Source organism: Panicum virgatum, chromosome 2N, assembly GCF_016808335.1.
Source record: "Panicum virgatum strain AP13 chromosome 2N, P.virgatum_v5, whole genome shotgun sequence".
Lineage (NCBI taxonomy): Eukaryota > Viridiplantae > Streptophyta > Magnoliopsida > Poales > Poaceae > Panicum > Panicum virgatum.
In genome coordinates, this window is record NC_053146.1 from 20,641,849 (window position 1) to 20,668,179 (window position 26,331).

Below are 26,331 nucleotides of genomic sequence, written 5' to 3' on the forward strand. Positions count from 1 at the left end.
CCTTCTCTAAAGAATCTATACGAGATAAGGAGTTAGTAGATAAATTCTCTGATTTTCTTACCAAGGAGGCATAGATGATCTTGAGCTTATCAAGCTCTTCTTTGGATTTCATTGCTTGATTAACTCCTTGGCTATCTTCTTTCTTGATTTCGGCGGTCAAGCACTTGTGATCAACATCACTTGAAGATTATGACTCGTATGAAGCTTGTGCTTGCCTTGATCACTGTCGGGAGCACTTCTTGCTCTCTTTGCGCCGTCCCCTGGTCAGACCGGTCTGACCGGTCACACAGACCGGTCTGACCGGTTCCAACAGGGAACCAGTAGACTTCCTTTCTTTTCTTCCTTGATCATCGGAAGAAGCCATAAGAGGATGAGTATAATTTTCTGAGATAGTATATTCCTCTAGTGACTCTTCATCTTCTTCTAGATCCTCGTCGTCACTATCCTCTTTGCATATTGCCTCGAGGAGTTGCCAAAGGCGATATGCATCAAGACGTATCCTTGAAAATTTCTTCTCCTCTTGTATAGAATCTGCAAAATTTTTGTCCATGCTCTCAAACAAGAGGTCAATGACACGACGATTACACAACAAGCATTCTTTTTCTTTATTTGTCAAATTGTTAAGATCTCTAGGTAGAATGCTAGTTTTAATAGCTTGCTCAAACGAAGGACCCATGGTCCTTAAGACATTACGAATATGAGCTGACCAAGAAATGTAGTTTGAGTCATTCATACCAAGTGGCTCAAATGGTACCTCACAAAATGTCGATATTGTGATTCTCCAAGCGGTTAGGCTTCAATCCGGAGACCAAAGCTCTGATACCAATTGAAAGTATCTTGATCACACGATGTCGTAGCCTAGAGGGGGGTGAATAGGCATTTCTTCAAAATTCAGTACTTAACCCTGCTGTCAGCTGCCTGGACCGGTCAGACCGGTCTGTTCAGGCAGACAGGCTAACAGCAGGGAAAAATCCCCTCTCGAGCTTGAACCTGTATGAAACTTGGAGTGTAGCTTTTGCAGAGTATTTCTATCAATATAATTAGCTTCCTACACACAAGTAGAACACAAGTAAGTAGATCGAGCGGAAGCATAATTCAAACTCAAGGACTATACATGCAAGGTAAGTAAATCAAATCGAAATGAAGATGATGCAAAGGAGACACGGTGATTTGTTTTACCGAAGTTCGGATTCACCCTGTGCACCCACGTGTGAATCCTACTCTCCATTGAGGAAGCATATGGTGACCTCAAGGTCAAGCTATCTCCTCTCTCCAATAGATGACCACGCGCCCTCTTGGCACACAATCGATGCTTCAACAAACTTGGCGCTGCTCACCACAACCTTGAGAGCTAGCCGGTGACGCCTAGTCATCTAGGAGCCGATGCTCCAAGAGTAACAAATGCTTCAATCAAGTTGGCCGACGCAACCTCAAGTGCTCAATAACTAGGGCTCAATCTCTCTTTCTCAAATGACTCTCTAGGATTGGATTCACTCAACCCAACTCAAGGATTCAACTTGAATCAAGCAACTCTCACAAAGAGAGGTTGGGGAGGACTGTCCAAGTGCTCACAAGGCTCCCACAAGTGTTCTGAAATAAATAGCATCAACACCCATGAATGGGTGAAGTCATGGGATATAAATACCCCGCTCTCAAAAACTAGTTGTTGCCCCTGTCAGTGTTAGACCGGTCAGACCGGTCGGTTTTGAAAACTAGCCATTGGAGGCTCTGCCTGCTCAGACCAGTCCCCTAGACCGATCAGACCGATCCCTTACTGGTTTTGCAGTTAGCTCTCTCTCTCTTTGGCTATTCTCTCTAGGGACTATTTTGAGCACTTTTGGTGTTGTCTAAACCCACTGATGTTGCATCCCTCTTCATAGTACGGCATACCTATACTCAAGTGCATAAATGAAATATACAATTACCACAATCACCACTTGAGCTTCGCATTATGATCATGCCGACCTTTCTTTGATCAATCCGTGAGGGCATCAACATCTTCATTCTTTGAGCACGCCCGCTTTGAGCTAGTGACTTTGAATCTTCAATTTGCATAGGAATGAAATCCATCTTGATTCACAAGTCACCTTCTTCACTTGAATAATTACACTCTTCAACATAGAGCTCTCCATGACTCTAGGATCTCCGGCCTTTGACCCATATCGGTTTCTTTGCTCCTCCCAAGCCGTCGCTTGCGTAGCCTCTTGAAACACGCCTATCGGTCCTCTACCTTTATCCTAGCCATCCATCTTGAACTCATGTTGATTTATGTCATGCATGAAATCTTCTTTATCAATTTGAAGTCCCAATTCAATCTCATATGTAAGCTTTCCAATTTGAGACGTTATCTTTGTATAAGCTCATGTCTCATTCACTTTTGCCTTGCTTGCTTCTTTTGTTAACAACCATTTATCATAAGTGACAAGTTCTTTCATATTTGAGACGATGCATAAGCATATCACATCTCATTCACAAAACATTTACTTGTCATTTTGAATCCCATTATAGATCGAACAAGCCTTCACAAATATTAGAGTCTTTATATCAACCATGAATAACTTGCTCTATCTTTTCTTTTCTTCGTTTGCTTGTTACATATTCATAATGCCAATGGGATAAACACACTTGCTTGCAACACCTGAGCCATCTTATTTAGTACCAATTTCTCAATTAAATTCCTGCTTATAATTTCATACAAATAAGTTAGTCTTTTTAATCATGCTGTCAATCAATACTCCAAAACCCACTAGGGGCCTAGATGCTTTCAGTTTGCCTGCTTCTGCCGAGCGCAGTCTTCGCCGCCTCCACTAGATCCTCCTCCGACCTCCATAATGGTGCACCGGAGAGGAAACGAGAGTGCTAGATGGTGAAGAAACACCACCCCACCAGAACGATCCCAAAGTCTAGACCTAAGTGGCGCTAGAACCCAGGAAACTAGGGTTACAGAAAAATGGGTGGTCATAGGCGCTGAACTAGCTAACCTACGATATGCGGTGGCTGCCGCCGGCTGGGGTCGGTAGGCGGGGTGTGGACGTCGGGGTCGTGAGTGATCGTCAACGGAGCAGACCTGGCCACCGGCGAGACGACTAGGTGCTAGGTCAGTGATGGGATCACGATCGCCTTCTCAGTCGCCCAAACGCCCAATTGCAGTTCTAGCCATTGGTTTTGAATGGCGGACAGTCCGGTTTATGAGGCGGACAGTCTGCGAGAACTATGTTTTCACGGGGTTTGAGTGTAATGGCTAGATTCTGAGGGGGACCCCCAATATATCCCATGCCCGGCCGTGAGAGGGTTATCTTGGCCCATTGGAAAGCTTCCTTGACATATTTGAGCTGGTCCCCCCTCTCTCTCTCACTCCTTGCTTAGAGATTCCATCCTTGTGAGTGTGAGAGCGCTTAGAGATTCCATCCTTGTGAGTGTGAGAGCATCCTAGTTTTTTTGCATCAAGAATTTGAGTTTTGTGGCATTAGGGAATCTTCAAGCAAGCGTCATCGACTTCTTACTCTTGGGAGTTGCCGCTCCATAGACGGCTTGGAGAAGGTGATTTCGTGGAGCCCTTCAAGAAGATTGTGGAGGAGCCCCGAAATTGGTTGGGAGAGGTTCTTGTGCTCAACTCGCCGGAGTGGTGAAGAGCAACTCTAGTGGAATCAAGGTTTGGAGTGGTTCATTGATTCAAGCCGGCTCAAGATCAAGAGGAGTCCTGATAGAGGAGCGGTTGATTCTTTGAATTCACCTCAACGTGGATTAGGGGTGACCGGTAAGTCATTGACACCACGGGAAAAATTTCTTATGTCAAGCTCGGTTATTTCTTTGCTCATTTCAATTCTTGCAACTTACTTTGAGCAATTTATTTTCCTAACATTTGATTTGTTTCTTGTGACCCTAGGTTGCAAACCCCACTAGAGATAGTTTTTACTAGACATAGGATCCTTCTTGTGGTTCTAATTAAATTTTTCTAGTGTTTGTGTTTTTAGTTTAAAAGCGCCCATTCTCCCCCATCTAGTCGGTGTCCTTCATCCTACAGTAGTGACCTCGTAAACGAGCGTGGTGCTCGGGTATGCAGGATCCTGAGGATATGATTGTGCTGCATGATGTGATTGGGATAGATGACAGGTGGTGATAGCCCTGTCCATCCGCCGTAACAGCTGTGTTGTGGTTAGTGCACTCCCCAACGTTCGGGTTCATTGTAGGAGTTTATGCAAAGATGTAACGACCCTAACAATACCTGGGTCGGGACATTCTCCCAAGTATCCTCTTTTCTTGGCACCTGCAGCTCTAACCATGTGCTTAACATAACCCCTGCTCTGAATAGATGCACTAGGGTCCTCTAACCTAGCTGAAGTTCCAGCTAACATAGTTTAGTTCTTTCTTTCGTTCTTCCTTTCTTTTATTCCTTTATTTCTTGAGAGTTGCTTGTGTGTGTATCACAATGCCCTATTTATCTCTTTATCCATGGCTTACCCCTAGCAGAGTTGTGCCTATTGCTTAAGGCACGATGTCATGATTATTAGTACCTAATGTACCTTTGTCACTGCCATCCTTTGGAAAAAAAATAAACAACAATACCAGAATACTCTCCGAGTGAAATGCAACAACGGTATATCCGTGTGCTTGCGGATACTTTTTATAATAATTAAGTTATACATCAGCATTTCTTGGTGTTGTTGCTTGGGATGGGCTTAACACCCCCGTTCCTAGTGATTGCGCTAAGAAATGTCAGCACTCCCGAGGCGCAAAATCGTGCCCGAATAGGGAGTTCGGATTTTTGTGATTAGTTCCCAAGTTGGGCGTGTGATTGGGATGAGACTCCTCTGACGTTGCCCCTAATCACTGACACGTGGGCTCGGTTTCACATGTTAGCTACTCTAAAGTTAGAGGGGGAACATCCAAGGGCATGGCGGATTGGATAATTTTACAATTAACCGCTCGCCTCTAATCACACTTTTGCAAATCCCCCCTCCCACTCCCCCTGCGCTCCCCCTTGGATGTTGATCCGGTGACCCGGATTGAGGTTTGCATGGATTGCACAATGGTGTTGGTTTGCACATGATATGTTCCCTACCAATTTGGGAATATATCACGTGCAAACCAATCCCTTCGTGCAAACCGTGCAAACTTCAATCTGGGCCACCAGATTAACATCCAAGGGCCATGGGGGATTGGATAATTTTACAATTAATCGCCCACCTCTAATCACATTTTTGCAAATCCCCCCTCCCACTCCCTTTGACTGTGCACCCCTTGGATGTTGATCCGGTGGCCCAGATTGAAGTTTACATGGTTTGCACAATGGGGTTGGTTTCACATGATATGTTCCCCACCAATTTGGGAACATATCAGGTGCAAACCAATCCCTTCGTGCAAGTCGTGCAAACTTCAATCTGGGCCACCGGATCAATATCCAAGGGGCATGGGGGATTAGATAGTTTTACAATTAACCGACCGTCTCTAATCACACTTTTGCAAATCCCCCTCACACTCCCCATGTGCACCCCCTTGGATGTTGATCCGGTGGCCCAGATTGAAGTTTGCATGGTTTGCACAATGAGGTTGATTTGCACATGATATGTTCCCTACTAATTTACAACCCTAAGGCTGCCCGCAGCGGGACTCTGTATGCGGTACTCCACCACTGTGCAGTACCAATTTATAGAGAAATAAGCTGCGGCGGGGCGCGCTAAAGCACTATGTGTCGTTGCGGGCGAGACTCCGCTCGCCAAATCTAGCGTAGGTAGCGCTCGTTCGCAACGCACTGACGTGGCACGGGCCCCGGCACCTCGCGCCATTCCTTCCAACCACCCCAGCTGCTCCTCCATGGCGTCGTGCCCCTGGTCCCCGCCAGGGCCATTCCTCGCGCACGCCGCCGCAGCTCGAGGGCGCCGCCGCGGCCCGAGCTCAAGGCCCGCCATGGCATCCGAGCTCGAGCAGGCCTGCCTTGCCACGCGCGCAGCTGTCTCGCTCCGCCCGCCGGCCGCCGCAGCTCGTGCACGCCGCGGCCGTTCCGCCCGCCGTGGCCCCTCCACCGGCGGCGCCTAGATCTGGTCGCCAGAGCGGGAGGGGGGAGGAGGAGCGCCGGCGATGGCCCCCGCCTCGCCGCGGCCGCTCGGCGAGGGAGGCCGGGCCGCTCGCCAGGGGGTAGGGCCGCTCGCCGGGGGGTAGGGCCCTGCGCCCCTGCGGTGCTCGCGGCCACGGCCACGGCCTCCGCCGCCGCCGCCGCTGGGATCTGGGAGGAGGGGGAATGAGGAGGTCGGGGAGGAGTGGCCGAGAGGAGGTGCCGGCGTGAGCGGAGGGAGCCGGGGCGGCGGCCGCCGCGCGCACCCGCCCCTGCTCGCCAGCGGGCCGGAGCAGGAGGCCGCCCCGCCGCCGTGCGCGCCCCGCCCCGACGCCGGGGGCCCGCCTCGACGCCGGGGGCCCTCCTCGCCATGGCAGCCCGCTGCCGGGCCGTACGTGCTCCCCCACCGCGGGGGGCGGAGGTCGAGCATGGGCCACCCCACCGTGGCCGTGGCCGAGCAGGGGCAAGGACGGGGGAGCCCGCCGTCGGGGGCCGGGCCCCCGCTCCGTCGGGAGGCCCTCCGCCAAGAGCCGCGAGGCGATGGGGCGACGCCGCGCTCGCCCATGGCCGGCCGCCAGCGCTCGCCCATGGCCGCCGCCGCTCGAGCAGGGGTCAGGGGACCCGCGCGCGGAGAGGTAGGAGGGAGGTGCGACCGGTGGGGAGGAAGGTGCGCCCGCTGCTGCCTCGCCGCGTTTCGGGGTCCGGACGCCCTGCCATGGCTGCCGCTCCGCCCTGCTGCTCCCCCGCCGCGAGGTGTCCGGGGAGCTCGAGGGCGGGCAGGGGCGAGCGGCCGTCCCACGCGCGCGCCGGGAAGGTGAGCTCCGCCAGCCGCGCCGGGATCCGCTCCGCCCGGAGTCGGCCCGCCGCCGCTCGAGCAGGGTCGGGGAGCGCCGCCGCCATGGCCACGGGGGGCAGGGGCGGAGCGCGGGCCCGCTCGGGCACCGGCCGCGCGGGCCTCGGCCTCCGCGCCCGGATCTCGCCGCCGCGTCGCGAGGCCCGCCGCCGGAGGAGGAGGTGGACGGCGGCGGAGGAAAATATTGGCTGGCTGGAGCTGGTGGCTGGAGTGGTATGAGAGGAAAATATTGTTGTGCTGGAGCTGGCTGCTGAACGGAGTGAAAAGGTTCAAACTCTGCTTCTTTGCAGGGCGTGGTATTCCAACTGATGCCCATGAGGTTATTAGGATCCTTGTTGCAACCAGCATGTTATGTCATTCTGTTGTAACTATAGGTGCTTTTATAACTTTATGCTAGAAGCCTTTTCTTGAGCTGTTGAAGTAGTTCTTGCGAAAATATATGGTTTGATCACCCTTGCAAAAAAAAAAGGTAACAGACTAACAGTTATGCTTTAAGTTCATACTTTGCTAGGATTAGTGGATTTTTATGTTGTTAAAGCACTGGATTTTTTTTTTGTCAAAGTGGAGTGCTACGAAATTGTATATCAACCTCTGGATGTAATGATGAATACTTTTCCTATCTAGTTTTGATGTACCAGAAATTAGTCATATACAGATCCACCACATATCACATAGTATTCACCATAGAGTTTAGGCTTCCAAACTATTAGCAGCATGCACAATGTCATGGTTCCAGTTTATATATCATAGTTAATAGGGATGTGAGTTTGTATTATGGTTAATGCTGAAAGGGAAAATTGGTCTGGTACCATCGAAAGATGCCTACATTCAAAAAATACCACTAAAGTTTTGTTGGTCCGTAAAATAGCATTGAAAAATTGATCCGTCAACTAGAAATAGCATTCTGTGACGTCCCTGTGAAAATGGATCAACGCCGTTCGTCTACTCCCTCTTGTTTTCCTCTCTCTCAAGTTGAATGGCGCCACTCCTCTTCCCTCCGCTACGCCGCTGCTTCTTGCTTCCACCCCTTCAGCCCCGGCCATCACATGCCTCCCACCGCAGGAGCCAGTTTTTGTGCTGCGTCGCAGGCCGGCGGCTCGGCACCCCTGCAAGCCTGCAACACAATCTAGGGCTCTCGCCCCCTCGCTGTGCTCATCCACAGCTAAAGCAGACTTTGGGGCTCGATCTCTGCCTCTCTGGTGCCCCATTGTGTGTTGTTTGCTTGCTCTGTTCAGAGATGCCGGATCTGAGCAGGTGCAGGGCGGCGGCAGCTCGCAGGGGACGGTGGACGGCCGAGTCGAGCTGGCACCGGCAGTAGTGCAGGAAGTGGCGGCAGCGCGGCTCAGATGCTCAGGGCCGGCGCGGCTAGAGGGGCGAGGGTGGCCGGTGGCGTAGCGCCAAGGGCGAACCCGACGCGGCTGCGGTGCTGGCTAGCTAGCATGCGGAGCGCGGCGGCGGCACTCAGGTGGCAGCGCTGCACAAGGACGGCGGCGTGGCCTCAGCGGCGCCCCTACGCCGAGCCCAAGCCGGCGAGCGCGGCCACCAACAGTTGGCCAGGGAGAACGAGCAGAAGGGGATGAGGCAGGGACCGGAGCACTTGGTGGCGACGGAGCTCCAGGACGCGGTGCAGCCAGGCGCGTGGCTGCACAGAGGCGGGGCGCGGCCTGGTACGGCAGTGCAGCGTGAACTCCTGTGCGGATGGCAGGCACCGGCGAGTGCGGCGGTGCGGCCCCAGCATGTCGTCGGCACCGAAGCTCGGACTCCTATGCACGCGGTGGCCAGGAGGAGCTCGGCCTCGGTGTCCTTGGCCCGGAGCTTCAACTCCTGTGTGTGCGGTGGTGCATAGGCCGTGAGCTAGACGGACGGCTTCCGCTAGATGGACATCCATGACGGGATGCTATTTTCAGGTGACGCCTTACACTTTCGATGGTATTTTACGAGGCTGGCGTTCTTTAGTGGTATTTTCCAAAAGTCGTCTTCTTTCGGTGCTACGAGACCAATTTTCCCATCCTGAAATCAATCTAAAATATGTATGGGTTTAAACTATTGAAACATGTTTGCTCAAATTTAGTTGTGCTTGTGATCTTGAGGGCATATTTGTGCTATTGTTCCAACAAGCATTTTCATTGATTGTTCTCTGTTAGAACAACTCCTTTGCAGAAATTTGCTTAGCTATGGCTTCATGGAGAGAATGTGCAATAGAGCATGCAACAAAGATGAATTTTTGGCACCAACCCCACTGAAGGCTGACGCAAATGCAAGATTCGATGTGTTATAAATTGAGGCATCAATGATAGATTCACAACACGATGAAATGTAAATGTTATGCCTGCACTTTTACATTTGTATATATGCTCTAGAGTACCATATGTAGGCACAAGATTGTTCCTGAGAACTGAGACACTGATATTGTAAAATAACTGTTTCGAGACCAGCTATTGAATGAATGTGACATATGAAAATTGAAATTTTTGGAGCAGATCCGATAAGATATTGCTTATATTTTTTTAGTAAAGCAACTGTAACAGCATTACTATCTGCTAGTGCAAAATAGCATTATAGTCTGCCATGAGAAGGCACTGTACACTGAACCACACTTAGACGTGATCCAATTGAAACCAAGTTGAAGTGGGTGGCCGGCCATGGCCATCTGCAATAAAAAAGGAATTTGTGTGAATCTCAAAACCGAAGTTAGGGTTGCATGAGGCCTATAGAAGGCCCGGCCCAATTGTAGAAGCTTCTTCTTCACCCGCCACGCCACCCTATCGAGCAATGTCGCTTGCGCCGCCTCCGCCTTCTTCCCCTCGCCTCCGCGCCTTCCGCCGCGACGGAACCCTCTCCTCGGCCGGCCGATTCCCCAGCATCACCGGATGCCTTTCTCCCCGCAGCACTCCCCGCTCCTGTGGCCGCGCCGGACGCGCCTACTGCCTCTTCTCCGGCGGGGACAACCGCAAGAAACAGGTGCCTTGATTGACTACTGATTTCAATTCATAGCCCCGCGAACTCGTGGATTCCTTAATAGTCGGATTTATCTAGGAAAATGATTGCTCAAGGACACCCGTCGTGAATCACGTCGTCGTGTAATGCCAGCGTTGCAGGGTTGAGTTGTCTGTCCATGGGACTGGACACATTGCGCGGCCAGTAGATGATGGGATCGGCAAAATGTGTTTACAGAATTCGATGGTTAAATGAAGACCTGTATGGGGGATCTGTTGGGACTGAGTTTCTATCCAAACCCCCTTATTTAGTACCAGTTCATGCGTTTCTGTGTACATTTTTATGCGGATGTTTATAATGCTGAATGCTGTAATGTAGGCAGATAGGAATCGAACCAAGTCAGATAGATTGCAATCGCAATGCTTATTCTGCTTGTGTCGTTTCCCTCCTGTTTGTTCGTTGTCGCTAATGTTTAGTCATTTAGACAGCCCAGTTGTTGCAAAATCATATGTTACCTCGGATTCAAAGGTTGTATTTGGCATACGATGCTGATATTCTTTATACCGAAATCTGGTACTTTTGTGTACAAGACTAGTGAGCTAAGTAGCACTGCTGATTTCTGCGAGAATCCAAAATTACTTACACAATATTAGCTAAAATTGTGCACAAATTTCCTCACAGGACGAAGCTAGGGGAGTGCTGGAAAATCCTATTTCTTTGATTCTTATGGGGATGTATATAATGCTGAATGTTGTAATCCTGCCACATAATAATAGAATAAATTTGATGACAACTTATTCTACTAGTTCATTTCCCCTTTTTTGACTTCAGTTTGAGCAACCTTGCACTTGTTGTCACAAAACTGTACATTTCCTAGGTAAATGTCCCTTTTCTGCATGCACCAGTTTTCTGTTTTAAAAAGAAGTGTTAAGTACTGTTAGCTATCAGACTAAGTAGTACTACAGTTTTCTGTGTGAATCAAAACTACACATAAATATTATCGCAAAATTGAACAGTATTTTCCTGATAGGATGAAGCAAGGAAAGCGCTGGAAAATGCCCTGGGGCAGAAGAAGGCAGAGTTTGACAAGTGGGATGTGGAGATTAAAAGGAGGCGGCAAAGGGGGCAGCCTGGAGGTCCTGCTGCTGGTGGTGGAGGATGGTCAGGAGGAGGCCGGTGGTTCAGGTGGCTTACCAGTGGAGGTTTCTGGGATGCAGCAAAACAAATTGTTCTTACAATCCTGGGCATTATCGCAGCGGTAAATACAAAACAGCCTTATTACCTTGTTGAGCTCCCAATTCAAAAATCTGCTAACTATTGCTCATTTTGCATTGCAGTTTTTCCTGATTGCAAACTTCAATGTTCTGGTTGCTGCTGTTATCAATTCATTGCTGCTTGTTCTGCGGACAATAAGGCGCACACTCTCCTTCATAGCTCGCTGTGTTTTCCAGGACGCATTGGTTGAAAGGCCTGGACCAAAATCAAGTACCCTGGACAACAGCAATGTGGGTGCAGTGCCTGTGAAAGGAAGAGCTGGAATGTCTGCGACAGAAAGAGTTGTAAAGAAATGGAGAACGGACTGAAGTAGAGCACAGTTATTCTTGTTAGCTTTCGTATTGTTCAGAGTTTTGCTGTCATTTTCCCGATGCTTGTCATGTTCATGTAGAAGATGAAAATGGTAGAAGTTCTAATTGGTCTCTGTGAATGATATCTTGGACATTTCGCAATTTTCTTGTAGCATATGATTCATCTGATCCCTGAACTTTTATCCACAATACTGAACTAAAGCAATTTTTATGTCAGCTTCGCACACTCATTGTGAAGTATGAAGTGTGCAGAAACGTGTTTGGAATTGTTTTACTAGTAGCTGTACAGATTCATTTTCCAAGCTCTCCCATCTTGTAAGCGAGCTCTTTTCCTATGTTTTTATTGGGGGCCCCTTTTTATTGAATTCTGGATCATTTATCATTGTCTCCAAGCTTGTTCCTGAAGATGAATTGTAGGCCGCTTTGTGTGGATATTTTTTTAATTCAAAAGTTATAATCATGATTTCATGTGACATGTAATGTCAGTGCGAAATAAAGATGAGCATTTGGTGATTCTAAAAGGAACTAACTGAAAACAGTCACTTTTCAACAATATAATAAATTGTAGCCAACATGAACCTTCCAAATATTGTTTTAGTGCCAGACGTTCCCGGTAAACACCAAAACCTTGATGGAGATAGGCTATACCGAAATGATATAGCCTATTAGGCTTCATGGCTACTTGGTTCAATTTGTTCATTGACAATGACCAACACCACAAAAGATTAACTCAAATCTGGAGATACAACTGCAAGCGACACGGCACATTCAATTTCAACATCTAAACAGGATGCGTGATAAGCTATTTGACTAGAGGTAGAATAAACACCAGCAATTTGCAACAATATATTGCTGATGCTGCTCATAAAACATCATTCATCAGGAGCAGAATTCTATAGCTATCTGAGAGCTGGAAACTGATAGCAGGACACTTGAATTGAATTATACAGCTCCATATCTCTACAGTAAGTTCTGCAGAACAGAGGTAACATGCAGCACAGTGCCTACAACTAACAACATAACGGTAACACCTTAGGTTTCTGCATGTAACTATAACTCCAGCAGAAAAGCTAATCATCATTCTCCTCGGCATCATCAGCTGGATCATTTTCCTTCTGTGGAAGAGACTCTTCATTTAGTTTCCTTCTCTTCTCCTTTTGTTTTTTGCTTGCTTCTGACCTTTTGTCTGCATTTTTGTTTCTGAATTCTGGAACAGAAAGAATGAGGAGAAAGGAGGAAATGAGATAAGATGGCTTTAGAATAGATTTGACTACAAAAGCCTGAAAATAATTGTATGGAAATTCATATGGCTTGGGTCGTTGGCAGAACATCATGCAAACCTTGAGTATAAAAACTAGAAAAAGAATGGGACTTAATCTCCTAGAAATTCTAAGTGTATTGTTAATAACCTTTATATATTAATAAATGCACCAAGACATTGAAGCTTAAGCAAGTATAAAAATGAGTAAAACCAGATGCCATTTTACTGCCTTCACATATGGATAAACCCATGGAGCATCTAATAAGGTTATTATCAGGATCACAGTAACAAGACTGAACTTGCAGCGAGGTCCTACATATGGATAACCCCATGGAGTATCTAACAAGGTGAATAACAGGACGAACGTAACAATACTGACCTTGCAGTGAGGTCCTAAGGGGCTCTACAAACTCTGAAAACTCCATCTCATCAAGCGCCTTAAGGACATCATCAGCATTGATGGTCTGCCTCTTTGATTCCTTGCACATATCATTGGCACTGCAGATAAAATCATCATAATAACAACATAATATGATCATAGATGCATAAAGAGAAGCTGAATATGCTAAAATTAGAAGCCTTTATTGACTGGGGAAAAAGGAGCCTCTGGTTACGCTATGCAAGAACCCTTGCTTCAAGTTTTTTGATCACACACATTCCCTTTCCATAACCCCCTTTCTAGTTAACAACGTTCTAGTTAACAACGAACAGGGATTACTACCATACAAAATTTCAGTACTAGTTACTCAATATAGTACCATAATTCTTCAATTTTCCCTTCTTACCTGAAGATTCGTTTGAAATGAATATTCATGTTCAACAAACAGTACTCCACTAATGCATCATCAAATTTCTTCATTTCCCTCCCCAGTTCCAAACCCCCAATCCAAAATCAGAGAAACGGAGGATAAAGACAAAGCAACAGTAATTACAGTAAATCGTGGGCAATCTGAGTCCGAATCAGAGTGTAGCAAGGAGGGAATGGGGGAGGTACGGACGTGGCGGAGAGGTAGTGGATGAAGATGCGTGCGCTCTCGGCGAACGCGGCCATGGCGTCCTTGTTGACGATGACCTCGGCGCCTTCCCCGCCGCCGGCGACGTGGGCGAGCTTGTCCTTGACCAGGCGGCGCACGATGGCCTTGGGCAGCTCCTCCACCTCCACCTCGGCCATCTTGGCCGCCGTTGCCGGGGCGGGCTCGTCTTGCGCGGCGGCCGCCGCCTGGGGCTCGGCTTCCTTGGTGGCCTTCCGCGGCATCGTCCCTCCCTCCCCTGCGCGCGGCGGCTGGCGGTGGCGGTGTTTGAAGGCAGCAGCGAGAAGTGGGAGCCGCGAACCCTAGCAAAATCGGTGGTCTTTCCCGCGCTCTTTTCTCCCCCTTCCCGCCCACTGCTCCGCGTTGGAGTTTCAGGATCGCATCCGAATCGATCGATATAACTGATATTGTATTTATTAACTACCGGATTCAGATTCGAACGCAGATAACTTTGAACAAAATAGGTACACAGATTGCTTCGGTTACCAATATGAAGAGATGTGCATTAAATACTAAACGAACCGGATGCGGTTACTATCGGATACGTATATTTCTTTCAGATATATATCAAGTAAAGTCAAATTTATTCGTATTACATGTGTTTGTAACATTCAAGCACCGTACGAGTCCAAATTTTAATTGGATTATGCTTAGCGAAACAAATTCACAAATAGTTATATAATATTTCTAACTTATTACGCATATGAGATAGATTCGATTACATGTTTTGATTTGAGACACTCAACTAATGATATTAACTTATTGTATTGTTGATACTTGGCAAGCACTCGAATCGATTCATTGTTTAAGGAGATCAAATTCAAACTAAAATCATATTTGATTAACAAAGATAACAATAGATGACATACCATTATATGATAATGACATTCTAAATTATTAGACGTATAAATATGTAGAAGCAATTGAATTATTGCTAGAGTTCGAAATATTATACGATATCGAGTTTTTCAAAACAGATAGACAAAGTCTATTTTTAATTGTTGAATTATTGCTAGATTTCGAGTTTAATTCTCGAACTTGAATAAATAAGATCCAACTCTAATATAGTACCCACAAATAGATTATATTTTTAGAAAAAATTTGGTGTTAGTTCTATATTTTTCTTATTAGAAATAAGTTAATTATAAAATTTTTGAGCTTAAATCAAGTTTTTATTAATGTATATTTCACAACTATCTCAATCTAGTATCCGACTTGACTATCCAAATTACCCGAATGAACATCGGATATCCGACGGATATTACCATGTTTTAATTGGATATCCAAATAAGGTATCAAAATAAAAAAATTATGAATATCCGAAAATGATATCCAAATCACTATCCGACCTCTTCGATCGGTCGATCGATCGGTAATCCTATACCATTTATATCCCTAGGGTGGAGGATCGAAGGGGGCTTCCCGCTGGGCCGTCAATGAATTAATCATGCTACGGAGAAATTTCCATATTTGGCATTTAATATGAACATCTCATTAAATTTAATACTTAATTTGTATGTCTTTTAAAATTTGATATCGGAAGTGCGAGTTCTTTCAATATAGGCGTTTCTCCTTTTATTTCTTATTTTCCTTCTTTTCTTCTCCTTTCTTTTCCCAGACCCCTGTCGCCGTTATGGACTGTTGTTGCGCTAAGCGAAGAACCTTAGCTTATATTATGTTAGATTCCAACTTAATCCTTCCTGGGTCGTGTTTGGTTTCAAGTAGCAAAGTAGCACAACTTACTGTAGTTCACTTTGACCACTAATTAGGTGTATTAAATCAAGGTAATTTACAAAACCAACTCCACAGCTCTGTGCTACTTCATGAGACAAATCTAATGGGGTCTTTGGTCGTATGATTAGGCAATGTTACTGTAGCTCCACTGTAGCTAATCGTGGATTAATTAGGATCATTAGATTTGTCGCGAAAAAATATTCCCATCTGTGAAAATATTTTGTAAATAAACTTCATTTAGTACTTCATGCATATAAGATTTTTTTTCGTGCTGGTAGTACTACTCCAAACCAAAGGCCCTTGAGTTTGGCCAAACCTTGGTCGCCATTATGGAAATAATAAAGAAGGAAGAAGAAGAGAAGGTGAGTGGTACTGGTATCTTCGTATGTTGGCTGGTGTAAAGCTCCAAACACACTCTCTGCAATTTGCCTCCGTTCTGCGAGTTAGCACGAGAGATGCCACGCCAAGAATAGCAACGGTTACGAGCAATACCTGGATAGGGCCAATCACAAGCTTTGCACCTTGCAGCCTCTGAACCTCCCGCAGCTCTGTCTCGGCCACGTCTTGGCCCTCACTAGCGCCGTCGTGTCCAGTAACAGCTGCTGCAGCTCCAACAAGCCGTGCTCCACCTACGATATCGCATCCCAATGCTCCTCTGCCACAACCACCACGGGCCCACGGCGGATAGCACCGCCGCTCGCATCGTCGGTCGTCGCGTTGGAATTGTCAGCTTCGGCGTGGAGGCAGCCCGAGTCTCCAGCTGCTTGCTTCTCGATGGGTGCATCCCCGGCGAGGGCGAGCTACCGCTGATCCATGTCCTCGCGCGCGGTGCTTGGTGGAGAACTTGGGCCGGAGCGCTGGACGTCCACAGTCGGTAGATCGTGGAGGCCAGGCGAGTCCCAGGGGCACCCGCGTTGAGTCAAGGAGCTGGACGCGTGCGGCCTGCGTGGCTGCGAGGGTGGCGGCCAAGAAGAGAGACACACCAGGAGAATAATTTTCTTACTTTTCTTTTCCTTTTTCATTCTCCGGCGTCAAATTTGCCATTTTATTACTCTTTTTTTTCTTTTAGCTCGTGAATAATTATAAATAATTTTTTGATATAGAAATATTTGTTCTTCATGTAAAATTATTTATCTACGTGTAATTAATTTGTTCCCAATATCGAATTATTTGTTCGCTTTGTAACTTAAATTGTTCAGTAATGTTGACTTATTTTTTCATGATATTAATGTTTCATTATTTATCCTATATAATCAGGTGTTCGTGATGCGTAATATTTTGTTCGTAGTATATTATTATTTGTTCGTTACCTATAATTTTGTTGTTCATAAAAATATTTATTTGTTTGTGTAGCTAAATTATTTGTTTGCAGGATCTGAAATTAATTATTTAGTATTATTTTTTTAAAAAATATTTTGCAAACGTAGGCAAGTGAGATTTTATTATGATGACCATGTTATAAGAAAGTTAATGGTTTAATCAAAACTTTATTTAGATAATCCGTTTAAGATTTATTGTTTAATTAATTTTTAAATTTGAGTGTATGTGGAGTGATATCATCAATCTTTGACTTTCTTTCATGCATGTAGATCTTTTCAGAAAAATAGTCTATTGAGGTGGGCTTTATTAAAATTCGGTCCAATAGCACATGCTCTCATAGGAAAATTAATCCCACTGCATCCCTCTCCGACAGATACGGCCCGGCCCAATGAAAACCCTAACGCAGTGAGCTCGTCCCCTCCCCGGGGTATAAAACGGAGGGGCCGCCGCCCTGCCCTCCTCACCCGCCCATTCCGCACGAAGCCGACGAGCCGCCGCCGCGCAAGAGCTTACTTGTGAGGGGCTTCGGAGGAAGGCAGGGTAGGGCGAGATGCAGATCTTCGTGAAGACTCTGACGGGGAAGACCATCACCCTCGAGGTCGAGAGCAGCGACACCATCGACAATGTCAAGGCCAAGATCCAGGACAAGGAAGGTAGGGTGGCATCGTGTCCTATCCTATCCCATCTACCCATCTCATCGACGCGCCTCTTGAGGAGCCGGCCTTTGGCTGATTGATTCATCTGCCTGGATTCGTGCAGGCATCCCGCCGGACCAGCAGCGCCTGATCTTCGCCGGGAAGCAGCTTGAGGATGGCCGCACCCTTGCTGACTACAACATCCAGAAGGAGTCCACCCTCCACCTCGTCCTCCGCCTCCGCGGTGGCATCATTGAACCCTCTCTTCAGGCGCTCGCCCGCAAGTACAACCAGGACAAGATGATCTGCCGCAAGTAAGCACCTTTTATTGATCTGGTTGCTACCCACATCGCTTCTGTATCCTATTTGTATGTTCTCCTTTGATTTTGTTTTCTGGATGGATATGTTTTTGCTGCCCTGACTTGTTATTATGCTACCATTATGATGTAGATGACGACCTGTGAGATTTTCGTTTATAGTTTCATTGGTGTGCGATGCAATTGGAACTGTGGGTTGGTAACTCCCTGACCTGTATGTGTGGCAATGGGTTTCCCCATGGGTCCAGAGATTGATCCCCGCCCATACTTTGTCATCTGCCTAGCCCACTCCAGCAGTTGATTTTCACGGGTGGGAAATTCTATGATATACATCTGCTGTGCCATCTTGTTATCTTTATGACATTTCATCTGATTAGTGGTTTGGATGGAGTGATGAATCAATTAGATGTGCGAAAGTCTCTTTATGAGCTTAACTTTTGAGGCATACATTATGTCTGACCTCCCAAGCCACTGATTAATATTTCACTGCAGTTGTTAGTACATGTTCTGTTTCAATGTTTAGTTTGCCATTCCCCCTGTTTTTTGCCCATTTCCTTGGGAGCACTATCATTTTTCGTTCTACCCAGGCAGGGGTGATGAATCAATTAGATGTGCGAAGTTACCTTATGAGCTTAACTTTTGAGGCATATAATTTGTCTGACATGCCAAGGCACTAGTATTCAGCAACATTCTTTGAAGCTTGTTTAGTCTGTTACTGGGCCTCCTCTTATGCCCTTGCCCATAGGTGTTGTCTTTTTTCTTGTTCTAGAGGTTTTTATGGCTCGAGTTTTTTTTCAATTGCAGTGTGGTTGACACTGTTTTTTGTGCTTTTGTAGCATAATTGATTGGCAGGAATGATGAATCAATTAGATGTGTGAAGTTACTTTATGAACTTAACTTTTGAGGCATATTTTTTTTTGTCTGACCTGCCAATCTGAGAAACAGTACATAACTTCTGATTTCTGTTGCATGGGGATCCTTGGTCTATCTATATGTCGTGTGGATATTTTCTTTGCTTGTGATCATCACCACAAGGGACAACACATCTAACGAAGTTTTTTCAATTTGCTTCCAGGTGCTATGCACGTCTTCACCCCAGGGCAGTCAACTGCCGCAAGAAGAAGTGTGGCCACAGCAACCAGGTAAACATTGGCTTTCTTCAGCCTAATTCTTTTCCTTAGGGATTATTACATAAGTATCTTATTATATTCTTTGGATTTGTAATTAAGTTGATAGTAGTGATGGAGTTGGTAGCAATGTGCCATGTCATGTACCCAAAGCCATGGCATTTTCTCTGTATCCTATGATGCTTGAGGATATTTAAGGAATTAAAAGAATTTGGACCATTATATGGTTTACTCCTACTTGTTAATATTTTTCTGGCGAGTTGTTTACTAATTTTACAAGAGCTTTTCTTTTTGCGGATGATGTAATGTCTGATGTGCTACTTGTGCTTGCCCCATTTCAGCTGAGGCCCAAGAAGAAGATCAAGAACTGAGTCATGGCGTATCGGTTCCATGGGTCGTCCGGATCAACTAGAGGGTCGGAGTTTTAAGTTTTTGCTGCCGCATAATACTGCCTCTGTTTTGAGTCAGAACTTAGTGGTCTTTCTGTTCAGGGTCTTCAGCATCTATTTGCTGGCATAAATTTGTGACAGAAATTTGGGTTTATATTATATGGTAGATTAACTCTGAATTCTTCGGGGTCGATACTGTTCTTGGTGTGCTGTTTTGGATCGATTCTCAGTCTTGCGTCTCCACTGTTATCTCAGCGTAGCTGCTTTGGTTCTCGCCTTGTTGCGCGTGTTTTTCCAAATTCTGTGCCAGGGTGAGGCGGCTGGGTTTCTGTTTCTGTTTCTGCCCGAAAGTTGGGCTGGATTTCTTCTTCTGTTTCTGCCCGTATTATGTTGGGCTGTGTTTGGGCTTTGCTCGGCTCCGAACGGGCTTTGCTCACGCGACGTGGCTGCCCGCTGGTACGCGTAGTAATGTTTGTTAAGTTAGACAGTGCATGCCAGTGTCGCTGTCACGACTCGGCGTCGCGCGGTGATCCTGGCAATACACAAAGCCAAGGAATACAGAGGAATAAGGTATGCTGTGGTATTATTTGAGCCACACAGGAGAATTAGGTACACAAACTGGGAGGTGTTTAGTCTGCGAATTTTTTTGCATTTTTGGTACTGTAGCATATTTTGTTATTTAATAATTAATGTCTAATTATGGACTAATTAGGTTTAAAAGATTTGTTTCGTAAAAATCAGTTAAATTATGTAATTAATTATTTTTTAATTATATTTAATATTTATATATGTGTTCGAAAATTTGATGTGAGGAGTACTGTGAAAAAGTTTGGAACCTAAACAACCCCCCTGAATGAATAGAGAATGAACACATCAAATAGGGCCTGAAACCTCAAAGGCCTGCCATGCAGGAGATTTGGTGGGCTCAGAAAAGCCCCGCCGCCTTTCTTATCCCTTGTGGGCTGGACCTATTTGGTTGACTTGTTTTAGAAAATTCCTTTTACGATGAAATGGAAACTTTACTAGTGATTTGTGCGCACCCATGCGCGCATCATCTTTTCTAAGTAGTCGAGAGTTTTAAAGTCGAGAGTTTTAAAGTTAGTATCCTAGAGTTCTTAGATAATGTTTACTGAACAATTTTTGGTTAACAGTTTTTTGGTTCAGCAAATAGTGCATATACATAGATATGAAATGGATGTTCAATAACACGGCAATTGTATAACTCGATACAATCTTTTCAAAAAAAAAAGTATAACTCGATACAATATTTGTTATATTGCGACTGATATTTGTACGAATTTTTCTCTCGAAAGCATTTGTACGAATTTGTTGAGACCAACGAATTTGTTGTTTTTTCTCAAAAGCATTTTTATGAATTTGTTAAAACCACCTTCATCTGCCGGGTGGCTTTGTTGGTTGTACATCTCTCTCTCCATGAAATTAGAAATATAATAATTAGGAACTAAAGATAAGCAACCTCTTGAAATCAGAACAAATCAATATGCATGTGACCAAAAAATATCAAATCATAAGTAAACATTACAATCATATTATTTTTAGATTATTTGAATGTTGGCAAAAGGAGGCAATCAGACCAAGATAGATTCACATGAACTCTTACCTAAACTAACAAAGACAACACAGTCTTCTGAGCAATAGAATATGATAAGGTAGTATACACTGATTTATCAATACTTTTGTATTTTTTCAAAATATATATTACATTCTAGTTAAAGCCTGGAGCCCTTGGTGGTTGTTTTTCAATCTGAGATATTATTTGAGTTAAGTAATATTATGTTGAGGTCCATATATGAGAAATGTATAAATATGCATGGAATGGACATATAATGGTAGATCGTATATGCACAAAACATAGTATTGTTGGTTGGGTGCAAATATGAAAAAAATGATGAAATTGTTTCAGCAACTTGTTTACCTGTCCATTCACTGCCCTGCCTGCTCTTCTTTGGTATCCAATCGGAAGTGAGGCAACACAAATTTAAAAAGTCAGCAAGTGTTTCACCCTTCGAACTCAGTTATGCTTGCTCGCTCGCCAATAATTAGCATTAGTGTAAACAGATGCGTGTGCAGTTAACGCCCCAAAATTTGGCTAGGCGAGTGTCGGCCTTAGGCCAAACGCACCTGATGCTTAAGGAGCAGTATTCCTAAAAACTAATGGATTGAGATGCAGCAAAATCAAAAGTTGACTTCTGCAACTGCTCACTCATATATCCATTGTCGTGGAGTCATGCTTGCTTAGATGTGTATATTCTCTTCTGAAGAACCAATTTATCTCTAGCAGCAAAGGTTGTGTCGATGTCTTTCATAGCACCTGAAACCATAGTTTGGACCTAAAATATGTCAGTTGCAGACATGCTATCCACAACCAGGGTTTTACTTACCGACCGGTCTGGCCAAACCGGTGCGGTCCGGTACCGGTATACCGGTCCGGTTTGGCTGGAAACCGGTCGGTACTGGTGGAATTTAAATTTGAATTCAAATTTCGCAGTACAACCGGTTCGTACCGGTATACCGGCCGGTTTGACCGGTTTACCGGTCGGTTTAACTGGTAACCGGCTAAATTCAAATTTTTTTTCTTTTTTGGTTTAAATTCAAATGCCCGCAAAGTATACTAAATGAATGTTTGTATAACATGTTTTAGTCTAAATGAACCCTCCAATTCTTTTTTTACTACTTTACATTGTATTTGTATATTTTTGTATGCACGCTTTTTTTGTTTAACTTCAAATCCCCGCAAACTATACTAAATGAACGAATTTTTGAGAAAATTTGACACCATTAGATTCGTCGCACCTTGAAGTATTTTTAGAATTTTTTTGAGAATTTTTCATTTTTTTGAATTTAAATTTGAATTTTGAATTCGGACCGATTTGGTACCGGTCCAAATCGGAACCGGGCCGGACCGGACCGGTCAAACCGGACCGGTTCCCACCGGTTTGGTGAACCCTGTCCACAACTCAATCCTTAGCATAAATGAGACAGCATGTTAATTGTTCAGATTTCTGACCTTAGCATAAAGCTTTAAATATTCAGGTGGAAACATTTGAATGTCAATGATGTTTTAAACGAGCGGAACTACCAGAATCATCGGAAAAAGCATTAAATTTAAACCTTGCTTAACACATAGACGCCTCATGATGAACACTAATTTTCAGAAGTACCTAAATATGCAATGTTTCTGAGATGGCATTTCCCTAGCCATAAATTTCAGTAGTAATAGGTGCTTTAATGCAAGGTCATCAGAAAAAAGCTCTTGCCATGGAAGGAAACCAAATATGTACTCATAATTAAAAGGAGTTCAGGATGTTTGGTCATAGCATCTTGTCAAATATGTGGAATGGCAACTAGGCAGTCAATAGTCCCTTGCAAATCCATATAAAATGGAAAAAGCTGAAGTGTTGGGCTACATAATACTGAGGTTACACATTTCTAGTCTATTCATTTTAACCGGCAGCAATTAAAAAGATGAATGTTGGGCTATACGATGTCAACAATAAAGATACATTAAGCATTGTCCAGGAATTGCATATACTTACCTCGAAGTCTGCAAAATGCTGTAGCAAAATCGGCAAGATTCTTTTTTTTTTGCTTGTGCGCTTAATCATTGTCCGAACTGGATTGAAGAAGCTAATTCCAAAAGGTTGGTTCTTTTTCTAAGTTCTAAGCATAATTCTGTACCAAGAAGATCAATTAGTGGAAAGGTTAAGTATTATAATTGAACCCTGGAATTATGGGTGAATGGTAGCCTACTCAATCAGAACTGGGAGCACATGTTTTAATAGGGCTCCTTGGTTCCTCAGCTATTGCCATTCCATGTTTTGGCTTTCCTTAGGAATAGTATCAAAATTCGCCAGTGAATCTAGGAAATCTACAGAAAGTATGATTTATTTCTCACTGAGCTGCAAGACAATACCAATGGTGTGCAGGGACATAGAATGGGGAAAAGAAGATGCAAAATACACAAATGACAGACAGGCATTGTTCATGCTCATTGAATAATATGTGAACATATTTTCTTCTTCATTTGAGAACTTGAGCCATTAATATATAACTTTCTGAAACTACTTTGGATAAGCAAACAGTAGTGCTACTAATTAGCAAAGGATAAGCAGAGTTTATCATTTATATGTTAATGATTCATTGGTCAGTTTTTTTTGGATGCTTCATTGGTCAGTTAAACACATGAAATGGACTTATTGGACAAATCTTTCCTATGGTTTGGGTTTGAATGGATATAAACGGTACTTTCAGAATCTTAAGAGCATCATCAATTGATATTTTGATGGACCGACTTAGCAATAGTACAAAACCCAAGCTTTAAAGCCATGGGCAAGCAGAGTTGAGCTGCTGCACCCGGCGGAGGAGCGGTCCGGCGTTGGCGGGTAGACCTTTTAGATGATGAGGAAGTAGGGGAGCATGGCGTGGCTGTCCAGGACCAACAGCTCGCGGTTGCCCATGTCGACGGAGTCGCAGCTGGCGGCGCCGTAGGCATGGCACGAGGACGGGTCGTTTGCAGGGTAGATGCGGCCGGCGACGCGCCGAGGCGGCAGGTGACGACGCCCGCGCCGAACACGACGCCGGGCGGGTCGGCAGGTGCATAACAAGGAAAGCAAAACAATCAGCGTGCAAAAACTTACTTACAGCACACCAACCAACCAGCACAAAGCAGCAGATGCACCCGAGGAGTAGCAATCCTCTGCAATTCTACGAAGCACCTGCAAAGTAATGGGGAAAAGGTAGAAGAACATGACCCCTAAAAATTACCGGAAGAAACGGTCACGCACGGGAAAATCCTCCGGCAAGAAAAAGGATTCGGAGCAGCAGTAAAATCTGGATAAAGAAACATCTCATAAAACACTAGCTAGCAAAGGGCGGTTCTTCTGTCGAAGAGTCGTAACACAGAACGTAAAAAACCTCGAAAAGAAGGGAGAAATCCAAACTGAAGCGTGCGCGGCAATCAAAAGAGGACAGCAAACCAAACCGGGAACACGACCAAGAAAGGGGAAAAGACGGAGCAAACGAGAGCAGTAGAAACATACCTCGGATGGTAATAAGCAGGTGAAGAGGAGCAGTAAAGCGCATGTAACTTGGAATTTATCCCACGTCCACCGCTAGTACTCCTGCTGATGGGCGGGTCTTGACAGATTTTTTGGGTGGGTTTTAATACGAGTACTATTGGATGGGTAGAAACGAGTGACACTATAAAACGGGTTGGAGCGCTATGGTAGTAGATCGGCGCGTAAGTCGCATATCATCTTCCGTAGCTCTTCTTGCTTGTTCGTCTGAATAGGATGGTGTAATGCATTGGCATATTTTCGGACAACTTAAGCTTTTACCATCATACCCACAGTTCCACACCAAGCTAATGGAGGCACAACTTTTTCACAATTTGTGTCTTCTGGAAAGTGGCATGCTTAGAAAATAAATGTTGTTCCAAAATGAATGATCTTGCACCTTCTTATCAAAGCATCAGCCCACTGTTTTAGGTTTGGTCAAAGTTTTCTTTAAATATACAAACTTTTTTAAAATTTGCCCCCATTATTTAGGGGTGGCATATTATAATATGAGGTATTTTGTGTGTTTGCTGTTATTGTTTGGCCGGATTCAACTACCAGAAACAATCAATTTATAATTCATTTATTCTTGTCTGCGATTGTTGAGCGAGTGGTACTCGATTATACTTCAGGAGAAACCAATCGTCTTAAAAATTTTGAAACAATTTCAGTATGCCAGATGTAACGTAGAAGAACTAACTGCGGTCGTTATCATCAGCTCGCAGCTTGGCTGAAAAAGAGTCTGATGGAACTGCATACTGTCATTGACATCACAAAAATAAAGGAGGAATAAAAAAACGCAGATCGGTAGCTCAAACTGTAGATAACGAAATTTTAGAACTTTCATATGAAATATAGGTAGACAAAAACGAAAACTTATAGAACTCATCAACATAGCACACATCGCACCGACGATTACAGATCCATTATCCGATGATCCACGACTCTCACTCATCACACACTACCCCGCCATTTTACACTTGGCAGGTTATTCAACGACGACGACACGGCCAGAACGTACACACGATTGCCAAGACAGGATGCACGCGGGCAATATGATTCGGAGAATAGCAATCAGGGCTTGGGTGGGGTGAGGGCGGCCTTGAGCTTCTGGATGGTGGCCACGTCGGTCTTGAACGACTTGGCGAGGACGGTGTCGTCGATGCCGGTGCCGAACACGGTGACGGGCACGGACACGGTCCCCGCGGCGGCGCTCCCGAATGCCGAGAGCGCCCTGGCGGGCTGGGTGCCCTTGTTGCACTGCCAGTGCACGGTGCCCTTGGGGAACACGAACATGTCGCCGGTGGCGAGGTCCTGGGTGAAGAGCTTCCCGGCGGTGTCGACGAAGCCGACGGAGAGCGCGCCGTCGACGACGAGCAGCAGCTCGGAGGCGCGCGGGTGGGTGTGCGTGGGGTTGACGGAGCCCACCGGGAACGAGAGCGAGGCGTAGGACACGCTCTGCCCGTTGAGCGCCGGGAACTCCGCCATGGAGGCCTTGGTCGCCGTGAAGCTCGCCCCCGGCGCCGGCGCCGGCGCGGCCAGCGCGGCGCGCAGGCCGGTGTACGTGAAGAACTGGCCGGTGATGTTCCCGGGGCTCGCGCCCAGGGGGGCGATGTAGTCGGTGAGGATGTCGGGGTCGCCGGCCACGACGGCCAGCGGCGCCGCCGAGAGCGCGAGCACCACGAGCACCAAGGAGCCCACGCGGTCGATCCCTGCCATTCTCGTTTGCTAAACTGCTAGCAGAGAGTGACCGAAAGACACAGGTGGTTGCCTAACTAACTGGACTGCGATGTGATGGTCGATGAGTCCTATCTGAAGCTTGCTTGATTGATGAGGAGCAGCGATCCTGCCTCCCCTATTTATACAGCAGCACTCATACATGCATGCCTCTGCTGGTCAGTTGGAGTAATCGACGACGATGGATGAACGAATTGCTTTGCTGCATAGGGAAACTAAGCCAGAATAATTTGATTAATCCCTCCAGCTTGGAGATGATCACTGATAAAACTTATGA

General features: G+C 45.6%; 4 protein-coding genes and 3 non-coding genes across 10 annotated transcripts; 5 read left to right on the forward strand and 2 right to left on the reverse strand.

The window, feature by feature from the left end:
• The first annotated feature begins 9,615 nt into the window (after nt 1-9,615).
• On the forward strand, nt 9,616-11,702 carry LOC120660004. Of its 4 annotated transcripts, none has more exons than XR_005669308.1 (3): nt 9,616-9,866; nt 9,996-11,100; nt 11,180-11,702. XR_005669308.1 is itself a non-coding variant. In XM_039938319.1 (3 exons), exons 1-3 carry the CDS (start codon nt 9,678-9,680, stop codon nt 11,423-11,425), a joined length of 549 nt encoding a protein of 182 aa, XP_039794253.1. In that variant the 5' UTR covers nt 9,626-9,677; the 3' UTR covers nt 11,426-11,702. The 4 variants fall into 4 exon arrangements, 2 of the variants coding, with proteins under 2 accessions (XP_039794253.1, XP_039794252.1); XM_039938319.1 differs by having other exon boundaries at nt 9,626-9,866; nt 10,873-11,100; nt 11,294-11,702; XM_039938318.1 differs by having other exon boundaries at nt 9,638-9,866; nt 10,873-11,100.
• A 469-nt stretch (nt 11,703-12,171) lies between these two features.
• LOC120660005 (DNA polymerase epsilon subunit 3-like) lies at nt 12,172-14,090 on the reverse strand. Its single transcript, XM_039938320.1, has 3 exons — nt 13,688-14,090; nt 13,069-13,187; nt 12,172-12,635 (listed from the first exon to the last, which is right to left on the reverse strand). The coding sequence occupies exons 1-3, from the start codon at nt 13,942-13,944 to the stop codon at nt 12,499-12,501; spliced, it is 513 nt and encodes a 170-aa protein (XP_039794254.1). The 5' UTR covers nt 13,945-14,090; the 3' UTR covers nt 12,172-12,498.
• Nucleotides 14,091-17,217: 3,127 nt separating this feature from the next.
• On the forward strand, nt 17,218-19,463 carry LOC120660006 (ubiquitin-60S ribosomal protein L40-1). The gene is made up of 4 exons (XM_039938321.1): nt 17,218-17,427; nt 17,534-17,723; nt 18,802-18,868; nt 19,195-19,463. Exons 1-4 carry the CDS (start codon nt 17,325-17,327, stop codon nt 19,222-19,224), a joined length of 390 nt encoding a protein of 129 aa, XP_039794255.1. The 5' UTR covers nt 17,218-17,324; the 3' UTR covers nt 19,225-19,463.
• On the forward strand, nt 18,106-18,195 carry LOC120663182. Its single transcript, XR_005670401.1, has one exon. It is a non-coding gene; the product is annotated as a small nucleolar RNA Z266 (small nucleolar RNA).
• LOC120663181 lies at nt 18,309-18,397 on the forward strand. Its single transcript, XR_005670400.1, has one exon. It is a non-coding gene; the product is annotated as a small nucleolar RNA Z266 (small nucleolar RNA).
• Nucleotides 18,570-18,661, forward strand: LOC120663180. The gene has a single exon (XR_005670399.1). It is a non-coding gene; the product is annotated as a small nucleolar RNA Z266 (small nucleolar RNA).
• Nucleotides 19,464-25,190: 5,727 nt separating the features above from the next.
• On the reverse strand, nt 25,191-26,117 carry LOC120658766 (germin-like protein 9-3). Its single transcript, XM_039936966.1, has one exon. The coding sequence runs from the start codon at nt 26,034-26,036 to the stop codon at nt 25,392-25,394; it is 645 nt and encodes a 214-aa protein (XP_039792900.1). The 5' UTR covers nt 26,037-26,117; the 3' UTR covers nt 25,191-25,391.
• Nucleotides 26,118-26,331: the final 214 nt, after the last annotated feature.

Bases quoted from the DNA above. Each gene is read 5' to 3' on its own strand.
- LOC120660006 (XM_039938321.1), top strand. From the start codon at position 17,325: ATGCAGATCTTCGTGAAGACTCTGACGGGGAAGACCATCACCCTCGAG. The intron at 17,428-17,533 runs GTAGGGTGGCAT...GGATTCGTGCAG, and splicing joins CAAGATCCAGGACAAGGAAG to GCATCCCGCCGGACCAGCAG. The intron at 18,869-19,194 runs GTAAACATTGGC...GCCCCATTTCAG, and splicing joins AGTGTGGCCACAGCAACCAG to CTGAGGCCCAAGAAGAAGAT.
- LOC120660004 (XM_039938318.1), top strand. From the start codon at position 9,678: ATGTCGCTTGCGCCGCCTCCGCCTTCTTCCCCTCGCCTCCGCGCCTTC. The intron at 9,867-10,872 runs GTGCCTTGATTG...TTTTCCTGATAG, and splicing joins GGGACAACCGCAAGAAACAG to GATGAAGCAAGGAAAGCGCT. The intron at 11,101-11,179 runs GTAAATACAAAA...TTTGCATTGCAG, and splicing joins TCCTGGGCATTATCGCAGCG to TTTTTCCTGATTGCAAACTT.
- LOC120660005 (XM_039938320.1), bottom strand. From the start codon at position 13,944: ATGCCGCGGAAGGCCACCAAGGAAGCCGAGCCCCAGGCGGCGGCCGCC. The intron at 13,188-13,687 runs GTCCGTACCTCC...TTTTATCTGCAG, and splicing joins ATCCACTACCTCTCCGCCAC to TGCCAATGATATGTGCAAGG. The intron at 12,636-13,068 runs GTCAGTATTGTT...TTTCTGTTCCAG, and splicing joins CCTTAGGACCTCACTGCAAG to AATTCAGAAACAAAAATGCA.
- LOC120658766 (XM_039936966.1), bottom strand. From the start codon at position 26,036: ATGGCAGGGATCGACCGCGTGGGCTCCTTGGTGCTCGTGGTGCTCGCG.